Source organism: Rhamphochromis sp. 'chilingali' (assembly GCF_963969265.1).
Source record: "Rhamphochromis sp. 'chilingali' genome assembly, chromosome: 15".
In the NCBI taxonomy this organism is placed as follows: domain Eukaryota; kingdom Metazoa; phylum Chordata; class Actinopteri; order Cichliformes; family Cichlidae; genus Rhamphochromis; species Rhamphochromis sp. 'chilingali'.
The window spans coordinates 9,890,801-9,902,095 of NC_137942.1; the positions used below are offsets into that span (position 1 = coordinate 9,890,801).

An 11,295-nucleotide genomic window follows, 5' to 3' on the forward strand; every position below is an offset into this window, starting at 1 on the left:
ATGTGTGGATTTTTTGTCTTAGATTTAATACAATAATTATAATACAATAGCAAAAACATTGTGTTGATCAGTCAAAAATGAGATATTTAGGGATAATAAGGATGCAATGCGAACTAATCTCTATTTTCCACTCCAACGTCCTTATGCGTGGAAGGGACATGTACTCCATAAACTTTTTCCTATTGCGTAATAGCGCAATAAAAAGTCATCTATTTCCCACGGGGAATGTTTCTCCTGGTCACCTCTGGAAGGCAGCAAAGATAAAATGCGTGTAAATGTCCGCAAATTGCACAAGAAGAAGAAACTGAAGGCGAAAAGGAGAGTGACGAAAGCCATGAGGAAGAGGTCACAGTAAAAGGAAGATCTCAAAAAAAAAAAGAAAAAATCCCCAGCAACTTTTAATTTAAGTCACAAGTTGTCATGCGTACTTTGGGTAATAGGAGAGACGTGTTCTCGTGACAGTGCTGCTCCTTTAACTGTCTGCATATACGCCACACCGCTCATCTCCGGCCGCTGTTCGCTCACTAAACGCGAACTTTACAAGTTTGTGAAGTGAACTTTATTTTCGCAGCTGCTGAAATGGATCCACGCGAGTGCACATGGGAGGCTTTAGGCTTATAGTACAAACTTAGCGACGCTACTGAATCGCGAGTCTGCAGTGAATTCAAAATGTGTCTGATTTAACGCGATTAAGAAGACGCCATGGCAGACAGAAGGACTTTCAACGTTGTGATTTTGGGTGTGGGATTTTTGTTTATTTTCACCGCCTTCACCACCTGTGGAAATGTTGAGGTAACTTCGTAAACTTTGCTTTTTAAATTACATTTCATTTTTACTTTGCCCCAGAATGTTAGAGGACAGCGCATTGAGTTGAGATTTGTATTTAAGAGACAGGAGGTTCATTTATGTTGCTCGTATACAACAACGTTTTTTTCTTGTCATAACAGCTTTTAAAGTAATTTCTAAAGAAAAAAAATTAACCGCCTCATGGGATGTATGAAACAGATCAGCCAAAGGACTATATGAGGCGCATCTCGTGTTTCTAATTTTCTTCAGTGATCACTGAACTAATCAAATCTTATGAATGACTTAAGGACATTACTGTGACTTAATATGTAAATTCTAACCCTGTGGTTCACATAGACTTTTATTCTTTTCCTATTTGCAGCAAACTGTAGTGAAAAGCCTGGGAAATTCTACTTTCACTGGAAGTGGGTACCACAGGTAGGTCATGGTGGAGAAACAGGGGGAAAAATGCTGGTGTTCAGTTCACCAACTTGCATTTATTTACTTACTGCTACTTACTGCCCCCACTTTACAGCCTTGGAATCATCTATGGAGTCTTCTCGTTCTCCAATCTGCTTGCACCAATGATTGTTACAGTTATTGGACCAAAATTTACCATGTTTCTGAGCGGCCTGCTGTACAGGTAAATACTGACGTGCTGTTTGCATAAAGGAAACGAACAAAGATGCTGAGACATGTTCATCATCATTATGTTTTTCTCTAGTGGTTACATTGCGATGTTCATCGTCCCCTCGACATGGTCTTTTTACTTGACCTCCGTTCTCATCGGCATAGGAGCAGCCAGTAAGTCGCTCTCTCCTAAACTGTCTTTGGAACTTCAAGCCTGGCTTTTAAATGTCTTTGAATACATGCTTGCAATTGCATGCAGATTATATACAAAGTGAGAGTTAGTGTCTGTTTAAAAGACATACAGAATGGTGTGAAACATTGCAGTACGGTTATTATCATTATTTAACTGAATAATTATTAATATAAATTTGAAACCTGAGTATGTCAACAATTACTGATTGGACGGGGTTTTTTTGGTCGTTATTCTGGTGTTTTTACTGGCTATTTTATTTTCACAGCTGGGTTGCAACTGATCAGTTTCATCATCGATTAATGTGTTGATTTTTTCTGCATAAAATATCTTTAAAATAACCCAGTCTTACCTGGACTGATCATTGCTGCGACATTGCTAGGGGTCAGAATTTGGCATAAACCACATGAAAGCCGTGTATCAACAGTTCAGGCTTTCATGTTTTATGTTTAATTTTGAGTATATATTTGTATTTTTGATTTGTTTAAATATTCACCTTTCAGAGTTTTCTTTGTCACATACATCACATCACAGCCCACTTACTAAAATGTGCGTATGAACACTGAGGCAGGATACAGTGTAGTAACAGATGAAGACTTTCAGCAAACATAAATACTTGAAGGTGGCTGTTGTTGGCTTTTGCAGTCCATGCAAGCTCAATTTCTGTGCCAAAATCCAAATGCAGTTTAATCATGCATACAGGGATTATCATGGCTGGGATATGATGATGAACATAAACAGTATATCCCAAATTAGACCTTAAATGGGTTAGGGGCTGATTCTGTAAAGAGTGCTTAACACCTTTGGTTTGCTTGTAAATGTTAGCGGAAATACAGAGAAAGCAGACCTCATGCTGAGCATGTGCTGGAAAAATGAAGAAAAAATGTTTTTAATGCAGCCTCAAATCACTGCAGAGCAATGAATTTTTATCAAGTCCTAGGGCTACTGTATGGTATGATGCATTACTTGACAATGTAAAAAAAATTAAAATTATATATTTATTAATGTGGGCAATTAATTGACCTTTTTTCCTACTTCAATGACCCGCCCTCATTCACGTTCCTTCAGTGCTCTGGACAGCTCAAGGACAGTTTCTGGTGGAAAACTCAGAGGCCTCCACCATCAACAGAAACACTGGAATGTTCTGGGCTCTCCTACAGTGCAGGTATGGAGCTCAGTCTTTGTGTCTTTTAAAGACAAACCTTTAACATTTTAAAGTTTCTTTAAACCAGAGAGTATTTCATTTCATTTCATTGATTTAGTTTTCATTTGCATCACGCTGTATATGAGAATTTTTAACTTTGGGCTGTGTGAAGTAAATAGTAATGTTTTATTTGAGAATATAACAGTCTTCCTGCTCATCTGCGCTCTGAACAAACCAAAAGTTACAATTAATTGACCTTGCATCAAAATATTTATTTCCACCAGTACATCCGGTTCATAAAACACGACTGATCACCGTGTTTTCGCTTGTTATCGTTTTGTTCTGCTGTTTGATGAAGCTGCTCCAGTTGATCAAAGGTGTAACTGCAGTGCAGCTGCCAACATTTTGTTCTGTCTGTATTTTCAGCTCGAAAATATATAGTGCAAACTACAAAGAAAAAGAAATATTTAGTAGATCATTTTATAAATGATCTTTTCTTTAAACCAGTCATAAGTTTCTCTGCAAAATCTAAAAAACATGAAAGCCTCTTAAAGTTCGCTAGGTGACAGTTATGGTCTTTTCATCTTCTCCATTTGGCCCATTGCTCTCGCACACTGGCTCGGACGACTAATTTGTATTTGTTAAAATATGCAAATTGAATTAGTATAATAATAACATTGGCTGTCACCTGTGCCAACGCTCCCAATAGGGCAATGCTAATCTGACTCTCCAGTGGTGATCACTGCCACAGTAAACTTATGAATCAGTTCTTCACAGCCTGCAGACACAAACACAGAATACGACTGAAAATCACTGTTATCTTTCATGACTAACTCCTTTCATCCATTGCTGTGGCTCTGGGACAGACTAATTGCTCATCTACATTTTTTAGTTTAGGTAGATATGTAATTAAAGACAGAAATAGATCACAGAATTCCAGTGTTAACCGTGAAAGGCAAATAAACAGCTTCAAAAAAACGAAAGAAGAATCCTCGGAGGCAAAAATGCAGATTATTATGCCTATAAAGTCAGTGTTTGATCCAGCCAGTAAATAAACTTTCTCCACATTTTCTGTCTATCATACATGATTTCTCAAATGATTCAGCTAACACCATGTCCACGGTCTTTTCTTTTAATTACTCTGATTGTCCAAATGGGAGCACTTTAATTAAAGGTCACTATTTTAAGGTTTGAAAGGCCCAGAGAGGTTTGGTGCATAAAATTTGATGTACACATAATAAATTGCACAGAGAGCAGAGAAGAGAATGTTTAACTGAACTAATAATGAAAGTCAATAGTGGTTAAACTGTGATAAATTCTGAAGGAGTTTCTGTGTTCCTCATTGGCTCGCATGGTGTATTTGCCTTACCAAACGCCAAAAACAAATGCGTCCCCATGAAGCTTTTCCTTACCCTATTTATACATATACACTATATTACCAAAAGCATTTACTCACACATCCAAATAATTTCATTCTGGTGTTCTAACTACTTCTATGGCTACAGCTATATAAAATCAAGGACCTAGGCATGGAGACTGCTTCTACAAACATTTGTGAAAGAGTGGGTCACTCTCAGGAGCTCAGTGAATTCCAGCATGATACTGTGATAGGAGATAGGATAGGATATATTTCCCTGATACTAAATTTTCCACAGTCAACTGTTAGTGGTATTATAACAATGTGGAAGTCGGTGGCAATCTCCATTTGCCAATCAGATGGATAAATCTGGGTTTTGATGGTTGTCAGGAGAACACTACTTTCAATGAAAGGAAGTCTTAATGCTTCAGCATACCAAGACATTTTGGACAATTTTATGTTTCTGACTTAGTGGTAATAGTTTTGGGATGGCCTCTTGCTTTATCCACCAGTGCACAAAGCAAGGTCCACCAAGACACGGATGAGCAAGTTTGGTGTAGAAGAACTTGACTGGCATGCACAGAGTCCTGACCTCAATCCGACAGAGCTAGAGCAGATACTGTGAGCCAGGCCTTCTTGTCCAACATCAATATCTGACCTCACTAATGCACTTCTGGAAGAATGGTCCAAAATTCCCATAAACACACTTCTAAACCTTGTAAAAAGAAAGCCTTCCCAGAAGAGCTGAAGCTGTTATATCTGCAAAGGATAGGCTGACATCATATTAAACTTTATGAATTCACACGTTCATAGGCGTGTGAAGGAAGATGAGCGAATACTTTTGGAAGTATAGTCTAAATGATATCTTTTAGTTTATTTTCTCAGTAAATCACCATCATGATCAGACACAGATGTTCTATCAGCATCATTTTTACATCTATAAATGCAGCTCATCCACAGTAGAGTCCTTGTCCACCTAGTACATTTTGAATGCCGCTGTGGAGATTTTGGAGGGTGCTGTACGCAATAAATTATATTTGGACGACAGTGAAATGAAAATAATTTGGCATGCAGCATAGCTGCACCAATCAGCCACAACATTAAAATAAATGGCATCTCGCTAAAATGCACCAACTAGCTGAGAAACCTTGGCATATATGTGGAAGTTGATACATACCTATTAACATGAAATTAAGGAGGAGGCGGTTTATTAACTTTATCAAAATAAAGGAAAACAAGAATTTAACCTATCAGCAAGTCCAGTACATCCCTGCTTTGTTTGAGAAATGTTCTTTTACTTATTTTCTTTGCACCATTTTTTTTTTTGTCTTGACAGCATGTTGTTTGGTAATCTTTACATTTATTTTGACTGGAATGGAAGAACAGAAATACCAGGTAAGGCCAAACTTGTGTAAGTTAACGGCATGAAAATGCTCTTTAGTTTGAGTATGCTCCAGCTTAATGTTATTAATATTTCTAGCACATTTTCATTAAGCGATTTACTTTAATCTTCCTGTCTCAGACAACAGCAGGAGAAACATTTTTCTGTCCCTGCTGGTTATATCCATCCTCGGCACACTTAGCTTCCTGGTGTTGAGAAAGAGCCATCATGAAGAGGAGATGCTCTCTGAAGAGGAAGGGCAGTCACTGCTCTCAACTCGCACGATGTAAATGAATATCCTTTAGATAATTACACATTTTTCACTGCAGACCCACAGAATGACTCAGAATACATAAAGTGTCTGAACTACTGCTCGGATAGGATACACAACGGCTAACATGGCCAAAAATGTCCTTTTTAATCCAGTTGACCTTCTTAAGGTGTTTTCAGACCTCCCACGAAACAGGTTTTTTTTTCTTAAATCACCCACTTTTTGACTTACTGCTGCTCTTCTACAAGACTTATAAATCACTCTTGTCCTTCACAAAAAATGGACTGATCCTTTTCTCTAGATCAATGCAATTTTGACAGAGTCTTGTCTAATCACAGCGCTTTACTTAAGTAGGGCGCAATCAGGCGGATTTGGGGAAGAGAAGACAGAACATTTCTCTTTGAGAGAGACAGCAGTTAAAGACCCCAACCTTCAACATTTTTAAGGCATATTAAAATTTTAATGTCTTGAATTATGAACAAAGTTTGACTGAAATCACAAGATGGGGGAAAAAATCTGTAAAAAAAAAATAAATCTTGCATCAAAGGCAAATAAAAGTCATAGGGAAAATTAAATTACATTCCATAAATGTATCATTCACAAACATCCATCGCAAAAAACAAACCATGAGACTAAAAGTCTTGTTAGCAAAACATACTCTTTCCAGCACTCTTGTGGCAGCAGCTGTGTGTGAAAAACAGTTATGGGTATGCGTGATGCATGTATGGGTTTTAGTGTTTATTAGCCAAGTCTGGAACGAAACAATGACTCCAACAGAATAACAAAGAATGCCATCGGGAGCAATCCTTCCACTGTCTGATTTTTAAATTCCTCCACCTGTTCTTTAGTTGAAGGGACGTTTGAGATTGTCTGTGTATGCAGTTTATCTCTGTTGATTAATTTCAGTGTTGTGGAAGTTGTTATTGATTTAATTGTTGTTGTCTAGGTACAAGCACAGAGCGAACACTGCCATGCAGGATACTAAATCGGAGTTCAGTAAGTTTTATCTGCACTTTTGGAAAGCCACATTGAGGCGTACCTAACGAGCTTTGCTAAAATGATACTTGCTCATTTACATACATTTACTGGATTCATTATACATCCATATAAATGTGCATATTGAATGCAGTAAATGCATGCTGGTGCAAAGTGTAATTGAGAAAATCCCATATGTGCTGTATATATGGATACATAAGGCACTTTGTGTAGTAACAAGACTAATGTGCTCTAAATGGATACTGTGAGCTCATTCAAGGTTTTTATAATCTGTTTTATTCATGCTGGAAGAGTGAAAAAGTGACACTGTTGAATATATTCCTGACAGACAGCATGGATAATAAATGTTCTTTCACAGGAAAATAAAGAGCTCTACACACACACACACACATCTATCTATCTATCTATCTATCTATCTATCTATCTATCTATCTATCTATCTATCTATCTCTCTATCTCTCTATCTCTCTATCTATCTCTCTATCTATCTCTCAGTTTGCCTTCTCTATTTCAAGCTATTCCCTTTGTCGCTAGAGATGGTTATGTGGGAAAAATCCCAGTAGAACAGCAGTTTCTAAAAGACCAGCCCATCTGGCACTAATAACCATGCCACGTTTAAAGTCACTTAAATCACTCTTCTTCAGTGGATAGTTTTGACCATGTCTACATATTTATGCACCAAGGGCTGATTAGATATTTGCGTTAATGAGTACACAAACAGGTGACTTAATAAAGTAGCCGCTGAGTGTATATTTGTAAGGATAACTGCAGTGACATTTCAAAGTCATTAAATTCCAACACTGTAGTTCTCTCTTCCTGTTTGTACGAAGGAACATATATCAGTTTTTTGTTTGTTTGTTTTTTTAAATCCTAAGGGGTACATCCAGATTTCCTGGCAATCAGCCAATATTGAACCAAAGAGTTGAAATTCCTGCCTGTACAGCTATTCACTGTTCCCCCCCCCCCGCACTGTAGATGGGTATCATCTGATATACTGAGCATTCAAAAGGAATGTAAGTTCCTACCGAAGTATTTATTTTCCCTTTCCCTCTCTGTTATTTGCATTGCTTTTCATTGCTCTTTTTGTGAAACTAGCAGGCACTCACAGGCGGTTTTGTTTTTCTTGAAGGCGAAAATCGCTTTCATATGGATAAAAATCTTCTAGCATTACAACAGAGTACATAGAATCTGCCTATGCGTTAGTCTATTTCAGATTCTATCTGTTTGTCAACTGGAAACTCTGCTGCTGCACTTGCACCTGCCTTCAGTGCAGCCTCAAGTTGTTTGGATGATCAGATTGCACCTTGTCTCGCGTGTATCTCTGTGTGCATTTAGACTCGTGCACACCTGCCTTAAAGGTATCAGCTTTTATCAAAGATGCAAGCTGATTCATGTCAAGAAGGGCCATCCAGGCATATATAAACAAGCCTAGTGGGATTTCCTCTTTTAAAATCTGAATTTTTCTAACAGCCAAGTCTCTCTTGGCTGTTTTTTTTAAATTAGCATTTATATATGGCTTATTATGACAGAATATTTTCTTTCTGCATTGGACTGTGTTAAATTCTCAGCTCAATACCGAGCTAAAGGAGATTGTATTAGTGGAAGAACGGCATTTATTAGCATTTTAAATCATTGTGTTGTAACTCTCCCTTTTAGAAACCATCCTACGACTGCTGAAGACTAAAACTACCCTTCTTCTGAGTCCTTGCATGGCGTACAGCGGTAAGTCAAATGCTTTTGCATATTAAATATTTTAGCCTCCAGTAAAACTGCCTGCAGCTACAGCATGCACTTCCTGTTCTCCAGGCCTTGAGCTATCTTTTTACAGTGGAGTGTTTGGGACGTGTATCGGAGCAACTGCACAGTTTGCAGAAGCAGCTAAAGGCTTGATTGGGATCTCAGGGATTGTTGTAGGCATTGGAGAAATAGTAGGTACGTTCACTTTCTGCTCTTAGCAAAGTTATTTAAAGTCATTCAAGGCCGTGCAGATTGATTGATTTATGCAGAATATGCCCTTTTCCATCAGGTGGGGGTTTGTTTGGATTGTTGTGCAAGAACAGCCGCTTCAGACGAACTTCTGTGGTGTTTCTGGGAATGGTTGCCCATTTTGTTGCTTTCTATTTGATCTTTCTTAACATCCCTGATGATGCCCCCATTGTTTTTGAAACCACGTCCCTAAAGAAGCCATATCTAACTCCAAGGTATCCAGTTTTTATGATAATTTAGCATATAAGAAAATACTGTTTGAGATTATGCTTTGATTTTATTTCTTCTTTTTCTTTCTTAGTGTATCCATTGCCCTGCTGTGCAGCTTTTTGCTTGGACTCGGGGACAGCTGTTTCAACACACAGCTCTACAGCATATTAGGCCATGTTTATGCTGAAGAAAGCACGCCGGCTTTCGCCATTTTTAAATTCATCCAGGTAATCCTGAGTTGCCAGTTCTCAGACGTTGTTAGCAGAGCGGACCAAAGCTGCTGCAAAATGTGTTCCTTCCAAGTGAAATAAATTCACCTGAAGTCACAGTACAAAGAAAAAAGGCAGATATGCTGGATATCATACCTTCTTCCTTTTTTTTTTTTTTTTGAATTGAAAATTAAGCTCTAGAAATTAATGTATGCTTTATAACTATTCAAAAAAAATCTTTTTGATTTTGTCAAGGCGTGGAAAATACACCACAATGCAATGAACAGAAACAAACTGAGAAATCTTGACATGGTTGTGCCACCTAGTTGAAGTCCAGCTCAGATTTTGCTGTTACTGGGAAATTGTTAACAGTAAATCTGAAAGTGGGGTTCATGAGTTTGAAAGTAATAGTATGTTTAGTGTCTTTTAAAGCTCTCTGATTCTGCCCAGAAAAATGAAAACCACGTGTGATTTAAACACATCTCATCTCTTCTTCAACGCCATCTTCAGCGCTGCACTGCTACCAGTGCTGGTGCTGTTTTTCATGCTCTCTGTAGGCCACACCTCTCCCACATGTGCATTTCCACTTGAGAAACATTCAGACTTTTATGGGGATCAGGATATAAACCCCAACCCAAACTGACAGTGGAATGCATGCAGAATCCAAACTTTAAGACGGAGCATTGGGTCAGCTCAGGAGCATGTTTATGGTTGATTTAGGTTCAGACTGTTTATGAGGATTTCTACGACAGTATAATATCCTGTGGTGTATGAGGGAGAGCATCATGTGAAAATGAACTGAATGGTGTGGTTTGCCTGTAATATCATGCACTGGCAGACAGCAAATTGAAAATACAGGAACCCTTTTGGCCACTTCACCATTATCGTCACTCACCACTGGCCACATTTTGCTCACTGTGGCTTTTTCCACTACTCCTAAATAAAGCTTAAGTTGAAGGGTCATTGTTTGGATTGTTTAGAATGGCAATGATCTGAAAATAGCAGACATTACAGAAGTTGTGCTGTGCTACTCAAGGATATGACTTTGAGGGGGTGATTGGTGAAGCTGGAAAACGTAATATTTTTGTGTAATAATTTGTGCAACTTAGTTTATTAGATTTGTAAAAGCACTTTATCATATTAATCAACAACATTAAATCTGTCTGTCCCTTGTTAGTCTGTCTGTGCAGCAGCTGCGTTCTTCTACAGCGGTTACATCATGCTGATGTGGCAGCTCCTGCTGATGGTCATCCTGGGCTTCACTGGAACACTTTGCTTCTTCGTGGTGGAGAGGATGCAGAACTTCTCTGTAGATATACAGGAATTTTAGGATTCATCTCAGCATTAATGGCTTTCTGAAACTCATTTTCAGGATAAAATGAGGCCATCAGAAATCCTGTAATTTAAAAAAAATCTCATTTCATGAAGCGCTTTTTAAAAATCTCTTTCTATAATGAAGCACCGAGGGTCATGCAGATTCACATAGCATCGACACTAACGAGAGTTTGAATTGATGCCATAGCTGAAACCAAGCTGCCTTACAAGTCTACACTGTACTTTGCACAATCCTTTTTTCCTCTCACTCTACAAAGTGGTCATCGGACATCTTTAAAGTTATTTTTCTATTACTCTGTTGTACTGCACGTGGTCTTAATATGGAATTTTAATAACTTACCTTATCATCTGCTTTGCATTGCTTTGGAAGCTCATGTTCGTAATAACGGTGCCATTGTTGAAGTTAATTTATGAATCTAAAGCGTTACTGCAGGATGTTTAGTGCTGTTTATAATGACAAGAATAGATGACACTAATTAATGCTTGACAATCACTTCATTTTTTTTTTACATTCTTGCATATTAATGTAATGTTTTCACCAATTTTGCTGAATAAATTTTAAAACACTGGGGGGGGGGGGGGGGCTCAAGTATAGACTGTGTTGTGGTCTACATGATTATTATAAATCATCATTTAAGTCAGCGGTGCAAATGTTAGAGTCAAGGCAAGTGGTAACAGCTGACAAAAGGTTTGATCTGTAGATAAACATTAATGTGCTCATGTGTATTAATTAAATTACATGTGACCTGTAAACAAGTTGAGAGCCTGCACTTTAATTTTTGGGTTGTTTTCTTTCATTC

General features: G+C 38.0%; 1 protein-coding gene across 1 annotated transcript; it reads left to right on the forward strand.

Annotated features, from left to right (window-relative positions):
• Positions 1-300: 300 nt before the first annotated feature.
• Positions 301-11,237, forward strand: LOC308411895 (UNC93-like protein MFSD11). The gene is made up of 13 exons (XM_080905944.1): positions 301-792; positions 1,169-1,224; positions 1,322-1,429; positions 1,511-1,590; positions 2,675-2,771; positions 5,444-5,502; positions 5,630-5,774; positions 6,706-6,755; positions 8,412-8,477; positions 8,562-8,687; positions 8,782-8,956; positions 9,043-9,178; positions 10,338-11,237. Exons 1-13 carry the CDS (start codon positions 703-705, stop codon positions 10,488-10,490), a joined length of 1,341 nt encoding a protein of 446 aa, XP_080762070.1. The 5' UTR covers positions 301-702; the 3' UTR covers positions 10,491-11,237.
• Positions 11,238-11,295: the final 58 nt, after the last annotated feature.